The following is a 16,312-nucleotide window of genomic DNA, read 5'->3' on the forward strand; positions in this document are numbered from 1 at the left end:
ATTTCGAACGTTCTGCCAGTGAAATTTCGGAATAAAACGACGGCACAAAACAGCGTGTTTTCGTTCTCTAAGGGTCTGTTATTCCGACAGAAATAGTAATGACAAAATAATAAATTGTAGATTCTTTATTCTGAAGGTTCGTTAACCGAAAATCAAATAAAAATAAAAGAAATATGTCCGTAAATTTCAAAACGAAATCAGTGCGTCATTTCGAACGTTTTGCCAGTGAAATTTTGGAATAAAACGACTGCCCAAAAAACAGTTGCAGTTTTCTTACTCTGAGGGTTCGTTACTCCGACAGATTAATGATAAAATAATGCTAGATTCCTTATTCTGAAGGTTCGTTAATCAAAAAATGATTAAGAAAAATTGTCCGTTCATTTCACAACGAAATCAGTTTTGTTATTTCGAACGTTTCTGTCAGTGAAATTTTGGAATAAAACGACGGCACAAAACAGCGTGTTTTCATACTCTAAGGGTCTGTTATTCCGACAGAAGTAGTAATGATAAAAATAATAAATTGTAGATTCTTTATTCTGAAGGTTCGTTAACCGAAGATTGAATAAAGAAAGACGTCCGTAAAATTTCAAAACGAAATCAGTGCGTCATTTCGAACGTTTTGCCAGTGAAATTTGGAATAAAACAATTACTGCCCAAAAACAGATGCAATTTTCTTACTCTGAGGGTTCGTTGCTCCGACAGATTAATGATAAAATAATGCTAGACTCCTTATTCTGAAGGTTCGTTAATCCAAATATGATTTTAAAAAAATGTCCGTTCATTTCACAACGAAATCAGTTTTGTTATTTCGAACGTTTATGTCAGTGAAATTCCAGAACAAAACGACGGCCCCAAAACGGTTACAGTTTTCTTTTACTCTGAAGGTTCGTTACTGCGAAAGAATAACGATAAAATACTTAAGATTCTTTATTCTGAACGATCGTTAATCGGAAAACGATAAAGAAGAAATGAAAACGGTTACAGTTTTCTTACCCTGAGGGTTCGTTACTCCGAAAGAATAATGGCAAAATAATACTCTACATTCTTAATTTTGAATGATCGTTAATAGAAAAATGATAAAGGAGAAAATATTCGTTTATATCCAAACGAAATCAATTTTGTTATTTCGAATGTTCTGCCAGTATAATTTCGGAATACAACGGCCCCAAAACGGTGTTTTCGTATTCTGAAGGTTTGTTATTCCGAAACAGTAACGATGATAGATGATAGATTCCTTTCTGAAGGTTCGTTGATCGGAAAATAATAAAGAAAAAATGCTTGTTAATCTTCGAACAAAATCAGTTTTATTTTGAACATTCATCTGTAGTACCGACCTTTGATGTTGTTGTTGTTTTCGATTACAAACCTTTGAAGTACTCAGTAATGAATCGTTTCATTTTATGACTAAACAAACCTTCGGAATAATGACCATCATTACATTTTTGTATGATATCTCTTTGATGTCACGGCCAAACTACCGCAGTATACCCAGAAAGGAAAGTGCAACGATGTCCCGAAACTAAGTTCTCGATCGCTTCTCGCGCATCTGCATGCAGTAAGCCTACCACGTGGTCGAGCAGACGGCGAGAAAGCAACACGGCGCGCGTTGTTGCGATGCAGAGACGGCTAATTATTGCAACGGTGAAACAGGAAAGGCCTAAAAGAAATCGGAACCTTCACCATCGGCACCTACTTCTCTTTTATTTAGGAACTGCCGCTAACAAAAGGTATGGAGTTTCTGCATTGTTTCTGTGAGAATATGCCCCTCACAACGTTCATTACATCTCCGTGAAAATGTCGCATTTAGTGGCATTTTAGCGGCGATTATCTGTGTTGTATATTGAGCATTAGCGAAGGCTTCCGCGCTTCGCGCGGGAGGGGGAACCCCCCTCCTGTACCCACCCCCAGAACAGCGCGCATAAATGCCGACAAGCGTGAAGAAATTCCTGGCGAGAACCCTGAATAGTTAAGGTAATTTTTTTGATTAGGATGATTTTTTGAGACAAATTATAGAAAAATAGACAGGAATGAACATCCAACTAAACCCCAGTCACATGGAGGAATATATCAATCCATACAATTATCCATTATCATTTGTATATCAGAAGCTTTTGTAGCGCAGAAGAATATATTATGTACTTAGGTTTTACACTTTATAAATTGATATTTTTATTATTTATTCTTATTATGTCACAACTTTTTGGAAAGGAGAGGGATAAGGAGGGAGAGGAGGAGAAGTCATCTTCCAATAGGCAGTCACATAAATGTTTCGACTTGTATTCATTTTATAGATGGGTCTATCACTTAGTCATGCACAAATGACTTCGCAGTGACTGACTCATTCGTTGATTGATACAGTACAGTTTTCATTTGTCATGTGAAGATCAAAGTGACATAAAAAAAAATCTTAAGAGTCAATAGGCTAATTGCATGGCAGTGGTTAAATCCCCCTCCTTTTTTTTTTTATTTTTTTTTGGGGGGGGGGGGGGGAGGGGGAGGGGAGGGGCAGTGGAAGGATAACATTTCCAAAGAGACAAAAGAGTTCTCCCAACCACCTTCACCCATACAAGCCTGTCTCCCCCCCCCCCCCCCCCCCCCCCCCCCATCATTAAATGGTATCTGCCAGATATTGGGACACAATTTGTATCGGACTGGACAGCCTTTTATTATGACTTGATATATTCTGCCAGGCCTCTGTCGCTGCATCCAGAACCTGTCCAGTGGATCTCATCACCCGTTTTGGCATCAACTGTCCGCCAGAAAAGAATAATAGAACAAATATTGGTGGTTGCCATGGATACGGTGACTAACTCCAGAGCCAAATTGTGTCTTCTCTTGTCAGTACAGGAGATTGCTGATTAATGGTGGGCATGAGTCAGAAGGCTATGTAATAAGATGACAAATAAAAGCTGTCAGTGTAATGAGATATAATATTAGGATTGTTTGAGAAGAGAATCACGAGGGTCTGAAGTAAAAATAATAACATTAATAATAAAAGGTCCATTAGAGCTTGGATTAAAAGCTTTTGCAGTGAAAATCCCTAACATTGAATTCATGATTCAATCATAACATTCACTTCAACTATGGGGTCCTACATGATCATATTTTGTGAAGAAAGAGCATAATGCTGTAAAACACGATATTTTCGCGTCATAACATTTTTGCAAATTGGAGCCGACAGCCTTTTTCCGCAGCATGAAATTTTCCCAAGTTGCCTCTAACATTCAATGTGTATAGTGTAGACAAGAACTTTCGCGCGCATTTTAATTTCGCGAATCTTGGCTCTCACGAAATTTGCAAAATTTAAATGCACGCAAACCTTCCTTGTGTTACAGTATCTTTTGAATGCATTGGAAAAATTACGTATTGTAGAATATATCCAATACAACATGTGTTATGTCGTTTTTCAAGTTTATCTGGTACAAATACGTGCAAATTTCACCCGAAAGATATAATTCTTGGACACCACACGCTGTCTTGAAATGATTTAGGGGTCAATGTGGTATGAAAAGGTAGAACATCAAAGAGCAAGAAGGCATGTAGATGGGGAAAAAAAAGGTTTGTGACACATGTAAATGAGAATCTACCTCTTTGTCAAAGTCAGCATTACAAATTCAGTTAGAATTTGATGGCCGTTATAGGGTGTGTACAGTTCTGGTCGAGGTGAAAATTTAGCTTTTAACATTTTGCAAGAGATATTCAGAAACCACTCTATGAGATGTCAAAGAGCATGCAATTCTAAGGGGTATCAAAAGTTTATTTGATGAAAATCGGTTTTGAAATGGCTGAGATATCCAAAAAACCCAGGCAGGAGTCTATGGGAAATGTGTATAGCAAAATCAGCCTGTCTTCAACGGGTTAATCAAAACATAAATAGAGATTGCTCATCTCTTGCTCGACTGTCGGTTCCTCACAAACTTCTTCTCCGGAGCTCAATCATCATGCTGATGATCGAATCTTTGGCTTTCACCTTGATTGTTATTTCATGAGCACCACACTTCCTAGCCTGATTTGATGCTGAAGGATACTCTTCAAGCAGTATTATGTTGTTTTATGCCATGCTTGCAAGCCCAAGGTTGGATACTGTGGTAGTTTTTATGCCTGGTCACGACTTTAAGCAGGTGGATGAGGTATGTGTTCTTGGGCCGCTGTCAGTAGCTACACTTGGAGACAGCTGAAAGTGCTCCTGCTTGAGATGCTACCTTCAGAAACAGAATGAGTTTTCTTCTGCTCAAAGGTTGTGTTGCTCTCTCCCATAGTGGAGATGTAGTACATATCGTTGCCATAATTTGTCTTTATTTTTCCAGTGAGCACATAGATCTGTCTTAAAGGGAAGGTAGAGTATTGGTGGAGATGAGAATTGGGCATTTAACTTTTTGCGAGATACCAAGAAAACACTTATGAAATAGTACAGAACATACCATTTTAAAAGGAATTCTACGTTTATTTGATGAAAATCGGGTTTGGTATGACTGAAACATCCAAAAACAAAGTAAAACAAAGCGATCGTAATAAAGTGTGGGTCCCACACTTATTAGAATCGCTCTGTTTCGGATATCTCAGCTATTTTAAGACCAATTTTCATAAAAATAAACATTGAATTCCTCATGGAATTACATGCTCTTTCATATTTCATAAGAGGTTTCTCGTTATCTCACCAAAAATTATTAGAAACCTGAAATTAGGTCCCAACCAAAACTATACAATCCCTTTAACCACACATTTAACCCTATCTCTGCCAGGGACTTTGGACAGTATGCACAATGCTATGGGGTCTTCTCTGCGAATTGTTACACAAAGGGTTAGGCCTAAATGCCATTGACATTTTGCACACAAGAGTGCTGATAGGACTGAAGGTGTAACTAGCAAAAAATTAAATTAGCATATAGGCCCTACTGTGAACTTCAATATTTTCGCGCGATTCATTTTTTGCGCTGCCTGACTCAAAAACAGATTCGCAGGCTCTTGATTTGGCGCTGCCTGATCGAAACACACGAGTCAACAAGTTCAAAATTTGCAAAGACAATCTTGGGTTTCAGTCAGGGGTTTTGGAATTTGTGCTACCCATAAGTTAACGCAAAAATTAATATACCATGTTTCCTTGTTTACAGTACTTAGCTTTTGGGGTGAAAAATCTCAAATAAGTCTTATGTTTTAGAAAGCAAAAAAAAAAAAACCCAAAAAAACATAAAAGATAAAAGCCAAAACAATGTATCAAATGGGATCAACTTTTCTCTGACACGCCATTGTTTTGGGGGTAAGACAGCTAGGATTTGGACAGGTCATCACTGGACTGATTATCTGATGATTAATCCTAAAAAGTGATTTTCACTAAAGATTTTAGATACAAGCTTTTGTTACCCCATTGATGATGACATGCTTGTCGCTTGAAGTAGCATGAGTTCCTGCAATATTACGGACAAAAATGTGAACATATGAGTCACGTATATGCTATCACCATGAGCGATCATGATGTTTTAGATAGATAGATCTATAGAGAGAAAGAGAGAGAGAGAGGGGAAAAAAAGCAGGGGATGGATGAAGATGCATTATTTATTTCCCCAGAAGCCGCAGCCCTGCCATGGGGGGCTGAACTGGTAGGCTTCATTCCGAGCAAGTCAATCGGTGCCGACTTTGAAAGTGTATTCACCTGCTCCGAGTTCAGTGGATGTAGATATGGGGATGCAGTGGGTACCGAGGTCGTAGAATTGGAAGTCTTGCGACAGTAGCATTCTCCGTGAGAGTTCGTAGGGAAAGAGGCATGGACCCGCGACCCGCTTACCCTAGCTGCCCCCCAGGAGAGGTTCATGAGTGTTCCCCCCATTAGAGATCCACCTGTCTACAAATCAATCACATAATTTGGGGCCCACCTGTTGCCGAGTTATTGCAGCCATTGCCACATTACGAGACTCTTTTTCAGTTATATTTGCCACCGTGCCTATCAAATTCAATAATGTGGATCAATTTATTAGGTTTCCTTCCATGCCTGCATGCAAACGGCCTGTAGCTTCCCAAGTTTCAGTCTGTGTGAGACGGAAGAAAGAGAATAATACGAAGAGAATGTTGTGATGGAAAATTTCTGTGACATACGAGCAGCAGTGTCAAGTTCTAGCAGCCCTAAGACGGTGCATTGCAAACTTTGGAGTGAATTCCAGAAGAGAGTGAATAATGCAGTAAAAAATGCCCAAATTGAATTGACACAAAAAGAAATTGAATCAGATTCCTTGGATGAGGGCATGACATGTTAAACAACACCAACTTAATGACATTTTCTGGGAAGCAACGAGTTCAGAAGTCAAGGCGATGTGATGCTTGCTGAGGCTCAGATCCTTCGATCCTTCACCTGGTTAATTGGTCACACATTACTTCCTTGAAGAAAGAGATTTTGACATATTCTTCAACATTGATATCTGTGTGTCATGAGAAGAAGAAGGGGGAATGTGGTATTGATACATATGAGCCATGAAAAAGAAGAAGAGGGATGTGGTATGGAGTAGTTTTGGAAGGATATGACCGTAGATATGAAACAGACCATCATGTCTGAAATTGGCAACTTGCCGAACATACATATATTCATGCATATAGGGCCTACTCCTATGTCACCATGTGATGCTGATGGCAGTGGATGTCTAGACGCACAGCGTAACAGACACTGAAAAACAGAATTTGATGTACATTCATCACCTAACTTAGAAAGTAATGGGTTAGCTTTCCCATGTAAGAGTGTCTGAAATCACAGATGGATGCATTATATGACAACTTGTCTCCAATATTTTACTTTTCATCCTTCAGTCTAGAGTCAGATTAAATTCTTTTTTGTGTGGAAACTGAGAGAAAACTATCAATGTCTATCAAATGTATGTGTGTATTTTTGTGTTTCTGTTTTGTTTGCAAGTATCAAATCATATGTCTGCCTTGTAGGCACTCTTGGAGACAATTTCCAGGCTTAATCTGTAAGTGAATTTTTAGGTGGTATTTGTGTACCCAGTTTAACCCGTTGAGGATGGAATGATTTTGCTACAGCACGCATTTCCCATAGACACGTGCCTGAGTATACTCGGGACTCGTCCTCAACGGGTGAAGAGGGACTTAATTTGTAGTGGTAATGTAGAGAGGTTTATCATGCATGCCTAAAGAAAACTAATTTCCCTCCATTTTTCTTTTCTGTGCAAATGTATCTGTGTTTGTAGGTGTTTAATGGATGTGGAATCCCATCATCCGGATCAAGACTCCGTAGGGAAGCAGATACCGGGTCAGCTCCACCCCAGCCCCCAGCAGTGGTAGAGGGCGTGCCCACCAGTAAGGTACCGGAGGTGGAGGACGAAGATGCAGAGGATCTGGGAGTGGAGCAGGAGGTGGCAGAGGAAGGCGAGATGGAGGAGGAAGGGGAGGAGGAGATTGAAACCGGAGCAACGATCACCACATCACCAGAGGTTGAAGAAGAGGAAGAGGAGGAGGAGGAAGAAGAGGAGATGATGACTGGGGAGCTTGAACAGGACAATGGAGCACTGAGCAATGTCACCAGGGAGGAGTTGCTAAGGGGGCTCCAGGGCAGGCGAGGGCGCCCTGGTCAAAGAGGAGATGGCGGACGCCGCTCGGTAAGGAGACACGTTTCAAAATGTAGATGAAATGTTTGCACCCCACCAACTTAAACCCTGCAAAGCATGATATCGTGAACTTGTAAATTACATCACTTCTAGTTTTGTCTATTTAAAGAAAATGCCTGTTGCAGGAATATTGATGATTTATGTACATTATGTATTGATCTTTGGTGGGAAATGTTCATTCAAATCAAGAGGATCAATGTGTTTATCTTGCATGACTGTATGTGATCAAGGCTGATGTAAACAAGCACTTTAAAATGCTGATCTGTCAGAGGGCTGAAGCAAATAAAGATTCTTTTCCCTTCTATTTGCAAAGTGTTTTAAAAAAGCAGCTACTAATAATTCTTGCACCTTGCGTAATAGGAAGTGAACTATTTTCATGTTGTTGCCTGCCTGCATTTTCATGCTGGTAGTATTCAGTGATAGCTTCCATCATATCCTGGCTTTTATGTCAAGAAGTAGTATCAATATCTATCCTATCATATGGCTATTGTTGATGAGGCTTTATAAACTTACAAGTGAGTCAGTCGTGTCAAACTGCATGCATTCATAAACTCAAGATTGCCAATATAATAGAATATACTTTCAACACTGAAATTTTCATGTCATGTCAGTTGATATGCACTGTTGTTTGAGATTAGGAAATCAGCCGTTTAATATCTGTGAGAAGTTCATGTGATGAAATGTTCATGTGAAGAAATGTACATTGTTTCTGCCATTGTCACTTGTATGATATTAGAATCCAAACCTCATTGTTCTCCTCAAAGAAGCGAGCAAAAGTGAAGGAAACATTGAAAGTATTGGGCCATGATGGTGCTGGCCCCCCCGCACCACTTTCCCGCTAGCTAGCACGAAATGCATGGCCACTAGCCTGATACAAAGTATAAGGCCCTTCCCAAAATGTCCATTTGAGTGCCGTATAGAAACTGTTTTTTTTTCGTGTGTGTTTTTTCATAATGCCACATCTTATACTCCTCCTACCTTGGCAGGGTGGCCAGTCGTACAGGGACAGCCGACCCCCGAATGCTGCCGGCACCAATCTGGACCGACTCATCAAGGATGTCCTGAAGCGTCTGCGGGACAGCCGTCCCTTCTGGTCTGTCCTGCCCTACATGATCTGCGATGACGAGGGTATCGCTGCGGATGTGTCGGAGGAGGAGAATTGCTGGAATGGACGAGCCGTAGGAAGGTGTGTTAAGTAGGAATTTTAGTTTCAACAGCAGGTTTGCTCGGTCTTTGTTTCTGGCTGGAATCCACCTTCTGTTTCTTGTTTTGTTTGTTTTTTTCTTTCATTTTTTTTTTTTCAAAAAGAGAATTTCATGTGGATGGTGATGCATTCAGAAGGAATTTCAGGAATTCAAAAGGATTTTTTTTTCTAATAGAAAAACTGAGAATATGCTTACAGTAAGGTATGTAGGTAGTTTTGTTTTTGATAGAGAAGAAGTTGGAAGGTGTGTTCAGGAGGGAGTTCATGTCATTAATTTGTGAATTGAAGAAATGTTAAGAAGATTTGGTCATGCTCATTGTTAATTTTGGGCTTAAACCATTTTTATGAATACACTGAGTTGTGTGATCAGTTGTAATTTCTGGCCAATGTCAATATTATGAATCAGTCATCCTTCTGGAGGTGTGTGAAGAATGAATTTACAGGGATGGAAAAGAACATTTGCTTCTGGCACAAAATTATTGATTTTTTATTTTGTAATACCCTTATTCCACAGAGATTTTTTTTTCTCAGAGTTCACTCATCGGAAGCAAAGTTTGTTGTCTCCGGCCACCCATTGAAGTGTATCGGATTGCAGTCGGATGAATCCGACTTGGTTGAGCACCAGGTGAGTGTCAGACATGTCGCGCGTGATCCTCATCGGACAATCTTGCCTCATCGGATCATACCCCGATATGTCTGACACTGACCTGATAGTCGACCAACAAAGTCGGATACATCGGACTGTGATTTGATACACTTCGGCGGGTGGCCGGAAGTGACAAACTTTGCTTCCGATGAATGACCGATGAGAGAAAATCTCATTGGAATGTGAGTATGAGGCAGTAATTCCTGGACATCTGAACTTGGCTTGTACAGGCGTTAGTGGGTTTGCATGCATATGCCCATTTTATGAAAGTATATATGAATGTACAGCCATGACAGCATCACTGGCATGTGTTAGTGCCTGCTCATTCTGAGAGAGGTTCTCTAGAAGTGATGTTTTATGTGTTGACCAGACCAGTGAAAGTAAATCTTGCTCCTCCTCCTCTTCCCAGATACGAGCACGATCTAGTGGGCAATGGCATCTCCAGCCAGGTCAACAACCCCGAGGTCAACATTGAGACGTCGCGGGCTGTTTTTGGCGTCCGAAACGGTCATCACCACCCTCCGGATGATAACGCACCAACTGCAGAGCGCCTACAACGGCGAGGATGCCGTGTGGATTGACAATGGTGAGAAACGGGGCTGAATCTCAATTTCAAATTCCTCACTTGTATTTGATCAGTGTATTCTTGAGTAGCACCAGATGAACAGCCCTCCCCAAATGTGGCGAGAATGAGTAGCCCCAGATACGACCCATCTTAGCTTGTTATGTTGTCACCTCATTTTAACTGAGTTAACGAGCCTGCAAATAAAGCAATATTTTCCCCTGAATTAACATTTGGTCCCTTTATGATAACCATGCAGTTGCTAAGAAACAAAAACAAAAATTCTGAAAATGTACATTGATTTCTGAATCACCAGCCATTTGTGTATTTTTCACTTTCAAGAAATGTCCCTCTGTAGCCCGATGAAATTCAGTAATGATTAATCCTTTTCATTCATCTGTGTCTCCATCCCCCCTCTCAACTCTTTCTCCCTCCATCTCTCTGCCACTTTAATTCTCCCTCTACCTTCCATGATGTCCAGGTGAGGGGTACTACAGTGGATCAGGTAGCGGGAGTGGCTCCGGGGATGGTACAGATGGCCCGGATGACACCGGTCTCTTCCCCTACAGCACAAACTTCGAAGACCCTCTCTACCGTCCGACGAGATTGCCGGCGGACGGGGGCGCATCGTCTCTCCACGTCTGTAGCCCCATCCTCCTGTCCCTACTCTCCCTGGCTGCCATCATCTTTCTCAGATGTTGATGACTTCAAGTCAAGGAACTCCTCTCCCACTTTCTCTGTCTCTCTCTATCTTCTCTTATTTTGTTTAACCCTTTCCTGGAAGGGGGTGGGGGTGTGGAGGAATCGGGTGCATCTGAGACTTCGCAACAGGTGGTCACAACTCAACAAGATGATGTGGCGGAGTCTGGGGGAAATATTTGGAGATGTTTTGCTGATCGACCCGGAGCACAAGTCGATGGAGGACATAAGTCGTTGCGACGAAATGCTGAACAGAGTTTGTGTGAGATTTCGGCCACATCTCAGCACTCTAGGAGGAAAGTGCAGAAGGACTGTGAGAGTATTTGGAAAGAGACCAATGACTGCTTCTCACAAACTAGTTGTGACTTCCCGCTTACAGCTTGCGCCTGCCTACAACTTGTATGGGATTAACAACAGAGAATTGCAGAAACCAATCATTTATTCATGTCGAGACACACAAATAAAAGTTATGAGTAAATAAATCCGTGCTCCACAAGCAGGTGCCATCTTCATGGATATGTTGTTTAGCATCTGATTTAATCAATGATTCCAATTTATTGATAAAGAGACTGATATTAACAGGAAGAGTAAAACTACAGTGACTTTTTGTTTAGTGTAATCTTTTTCGATTTAGTGTCGTACTCTGAACTTCTGGATATGAAGTACAGGTATTGCTTTGGGAACATCTGCAAGTAAAAGTGAACTACCATGACACCTGTGCATGTAAGGGTTTGAACAAGCCAGGCATATGAGACTGCAAATTGTAATGACCATGCTGTTCCTTTTTCCTAAGTTAGTCCGACACGCTCACATCCATGTTGATACTTTTGTTAAAGGTTGTTGGGTGACATTATCTTTATTGTGCTGGTCCACAAGAGGCAACATTTAAACATCTAAAACCAAAATTAGTCTTTCTTTTTCCTTGAGAGAGTTTTCCTGATGACCAATTAAACTCAGGCTGTGACAAAGGTAATTTCTTTTTGACCACGGTATTTTCATGAGACCCAGTTGTAGACAAGGAGAGTCAATTTCTTGGCACTAAGTATTTGCCATCTCCTTTATGATGTCTATACCCCATGTTTCTGCAGATGTTAAAAGAAGATGATAAAAATTCAGTTAATATTAACATCTTTGCTCAGTAAGAGACTGCAATGCTTCAAGGATGCCACCTTGCTCATTGCTTCAATAATCACAAGCACAACTGACCGCAAAGTTGATAGGAAGTCTGACCATGGGTTCTTCTCACCATATCTTGGTCTCTTTCTCAGGATGAGTGTTGTACTCAGAACAGCCATTGTACAGTTATTAAGAGGCTTTGTGTTTTTGGCATTGTGCAGAGATCGCGCCATTTCCCAACATCATCATCACCTTGTGCACGAGGTAATAAAGTGAATTATATTCATGTTTTCTCTGTCTCTTGATGGCAGCACTATAAAGAGTGATGAATATCTGTTAAGAGCAATGCCAAAGATACCAGTGCCAACAAGACCTTGACATTGTGATGATATGGCCAGTACAGTTTGTCTTCTGATCAGCAGTGCATTGATAACAGCGATGTCCCAATGAACCGGAGTGCTCATCCCTCATCATCTCCAAATAAAGGGGCAAAATATCGGGCGTGGTCCTCCCCCTCTCTCCCCTCCCTCACCCCACTTACTACTTTTTAATCTTCCTGATTTGAAGTCGTTATTTTGTATCGTTATCATTTTTGTTTTTATAGTGTGAGGTATTTCTGACTCTCAAATGCTTTTCAACTATTTTTGTCTTATAATGCCACTTGAAGAAAACATGAAAAAAAGAGAAGACAAAAAAAAAGTACTATGAAGCCAAACATTTGGACCAAGAAAAACTGGTTTCGGCCTTGTCTGTAGCTGAAGAACACCAAGGAGCCAAGCGTTGTGGAAGTATAAATGTTCAATCATTGTCGGTAGACCATGTGACATCTTCCTTAAAAAGAATCAAGGCCATTTCGTCTGCGGAATGGGAGAAAAGGGGGATTGTATATGCGTTTGTTACTCTTTTCATGTAAAATTGTTCAGTTGGATTTTAACCCTTCCTCGTAGGGTAAGTTTGATGTTTAGTTTACTGCCCTGCTTCACAAAGAATGCTTTAAAAAAAAAATCACTGCATCGTATATATTTGTTGTATAAAAGTATTAGGGGAGACAAAAGGTTTATTTCTTCCCACAAGAGTGTCAAAATGTATTATTAACTTTTCCTCTTCTGACATATATTCGTATTTATAAATATATTCAGTTTGCTTTCTGTTATATGTTACTGTGAAAACCCTTTGTACGATAGAATATGTCACAGGAAATTTCTATTTCTCTGACTGAAAGTACTGAATATGGGAGAGGTCTTTTTAAGAGCTAGTTGTACAAATTTGTGTCTTTTTAAAAGATTGCTTCAATATTGACAAAAATCCTAGCCATTGCCAATTTATTTGTTTATTAATTTTTTTACTCAATTGACAGTGTGAGAGTGTGTGTGAGAGATGAAACAATAACTCCTGGCGAAGAATTTTAAGAAATATGATGGGCAGTGCGCTTTGTATGTGAATACTAGTGAGAGTTCCATAGTGATGAATATATTTAAAAATTGGTGCCAATTTTTATATGACATTTTAGACATGATTGTACATCAGCTGCTGCATACTAATGCTTTGTAAAAGTAGGGTGTGTTGTCAATGTTCAGCCACTTGATAGTCTGCTATCTCAGACCCTGTGATGAATACTAACCTCATTGGCTTTGATTTGAAGGGAAGTAAGACAGTATGTAACTTGTATGCAGTAATACATGTGCACAACAAAGAAGAGGTTGACTTCCGAACAGCATTCACGATAGTTTTCCGCCAGGCTGTTAGCTGCTTCCCCTGTATATGTGCCTTTCAGTCATCATGTGCATCAGTCTGGAGTCAAGACTAGTTCCCAAAATATGTCTGACAAACACAAGGCTGGAAGTGTTACAAAAGAGAGTGCTGTTTTAATTGTGAGACAGTCATTAAATGGGACAAGGTACAGATGTAGGGGGAAAAATAACAGCTGACAGCCTGTTAGCAAGGCTACATTTGTGACTGAACAGTTACCTTTCTTGGATGATGAAAATGTGAGGATGTGGCTTATTTTGTCTGTACATCCTCAGCAATTGCATTGTAGTGAGACACTAAAAAAGACCATGGATGTACAATAAAGCTAAAACGCCTAGCAGAGGTTAACTAAGACTGCACATTCATGGTATTTACTAGTCTTCAATGTAAAACCTCTACAGAACAGATTACTTGAATGTATCTCCTATGGGCATAATTGTGGTTCACCTTCCCTAATTATTTTGAGTTTTTCTGTCGTGTACTTCTTTTTTCTTTTTTCTTTTCATTTTTTATGGCTTTGGACTGTGGATAAACTAAAAGGTATTTTGATACTCTGTAACTAGTGGATATATATATATTTGATCTGTATTGAGCTGTTTTTGATGCCAGAGTCCAGATGCTGTTTTCTGTATGATAGCGACGTGTAGTATATGCAATTTAACAGGGTGTATGATACAGTCGGGTCAAACATTTGCCACGGTAGTGGCGTGTCGCATGTTTCGTTCTTGTCGCAAGTGTACACTATCCCTTCAGACAATCATTCAAAGAGGAGGATTTCTGCTGTTTTATCTTTGTGTGGCTTCGAGTTGCAAATGTTGCGGAGCAGCCTTGGCACTATGTGTCTGGTATCGATGTAGCGGAAGTGTGTTGGTTGTTGTGAATTTTCTTAATATCAAAGAATAGAGTCGAATCTTGACATGAATTCGATAAAAAGTTTCAAGTAAAAACAAGAAAGTAAATCAAATGGTCAGTTGATACAGGTTGGAAAATTTCCGTCAGAGAATGTACCCCAAACTTTGGTACATGCGGGTCTGAAGGTTGTAATTGATAAAGTGGTATATGTCTGTCACTCGTAACTACACCAGAGAATGCTCTTGAATTGGACGCGACTCAAAGTAATGACACACAGGGCTCAAGGCCCCCAAAATCCCGAAATGATAATTTTGAATGGCATTGTGTATATATGGTGTATTTGAGATGCTTTTGTGCAAGCCAAAATGACAAGACATACCAAATAACATGACGGTTCTGATTTTCTCACATTTACTATGCATGCTATGATAAACACACACACACATACACACACACACACACACACACACACACACACACACACACACACACACACACTGCAAAATGTAGTAGCAGTCATGCAGATGAAAGTTTGAACCAATATGTGAATACTTAAATTGCCAAATAGTTGATGATATTATGACAAGGGGGTAGAGTAAAAAATTGTGACAGCTGACATTACACTTTGAGTTATGATTTTTACTAAAGTGTTGTTTTTTTTTGCTAGATAAACTAAATCACATTTTAGTCGCTTTTGTTGGTGCTTGCTATTGTAGTATCATGATGTAACTTTTGTATGACATACCTACTCCCCTCTTGATTTTCTAGTTGATTATAAGCCCCGACACAGAATGTGTGACTGCTACATTGTATGTATCTTTCTTAATGCTGACTGGTTCCTTCATGCATTTTGAGCAAAGCTCATCAATCTTGTAGTGGACAATGGAGTAGATGACCTCACTCAACTGTGGTGCCATGGGAGTATGGTTTCAACCAGGCTGTGTAAACTCAAAATGAGGCACTGTATGAAATTGACATCGTTGTAAATTATATTTTGTACATCCACACTTCGTTAGGTGTACAGGACAACTTCTCTTTTTCTTTTATGTAGTTGCTAACGCTGCCAAACAACAGTAGTTAATATATATTAAATATCTATTTAGACATATAGTTACTTGAGAAGCAGAAGGATATTATTTCCTATGACTTGCTTGTAGAGTTTTAAGTCCTTCTGTTTCTCAAATTATAATATATTCGTGTAATTCGAACAATTTTGTGACCTCTTCTGCTAGGTTAGAGTTCTATCTGCTTGGATCAGGAAAGAATCATGTTTGAAGAAAACCAAACTTCAGAGTGAATATAGATAGCTTCATGGGCATCTTGCTGTATTTATGTATGATATGATATTGTATGTTTTTATTCTGAAAAAAGACAAAAACAAAATAATTTTCCAGCACTGTTTTGTAAATATGAAAAGTTACAAGGGCTGTAGATGGGGGAAAGAGGTGAAAAAGTGAAAGAATGATTTCTGGTATGGATGTATGTATGTATGTGGTGTGTGAATGTGTGTGTGGGTGTTTGTGTGTGTATGTGTTTGTATGTGTGTTTGCGCATGAATGAATGAAAGAGGCGGAGTGAACGAAGAACATGTACTGTACCGTAAGGCAAGACAATATTTGAATGTATAGCTGATGCTTTGTTGTCATGACAATTGTAAAATGAATTTAAAAAAAAATCAGGCTGTAGCTATATGAATCAATGTCAAATGTTGTGATGCAGTGAGCTTATGAGGATACAAAACAGTAAAACCAATCATGGTAAATGCAAGCATAGAGTAAAGAAGATTGTTTGCTGGTTAGCAGACACGTTTCTATGGACGGATGTTACAAATCAAAACATATTCAGTATTTACAGACAGCATTTAAGGATTGAACACT

At 39.7% G+C, this 16,312-nt stretch overlaps 1 protein-coding gene across 1 annotated transcript in view; it reads left to right on the forward strand.

The window, feature by feature from the left end:
* The window catches only part of LOC139725566 (glypican-6-like), a gene marked incomplete at its 3' end in the record, with an annotated part of 108,571 nt that extends 98,614 nt beyond the window's left edge, over window positions 1-9,957 (forward strand). The window contains exons 7-9 of the mRNA XM_071636655.1: window positions 7,191-7,598; window positions 8,594-8,793; window positions 9,867-9,957. Coding sequence (XP_071492756.1) covers window positions 7,191-7,598; window positions 8,594-8,793; window positions 9,867-9,957 — 699 coding nt within the window. The remainder of the gene's footprint in view (window positions 1-7,190; window positions 7,599-8,593; window positions 8,794-9,866) is intronic.
* Window positions 9,958-16,312: the final 6,355 nt, after the last annotated feature.

Source organism: Diadema antillarum, unplaced genomic scaffold, assembly GCF_040938485.1.
Source record: "Diadema antillarum isolate AM-2024a unplaced genomic scaffold, OU_Dant_1.0 seq00000049_RagTag, whole genome shotgun sequence".
Classification (NCBI taxonomy): Eukaryota; Metazoa; Echinodermata; class Echinoidea; order Diadematoida; family Diadematidae; genus Diadema; species Diadema antillarum.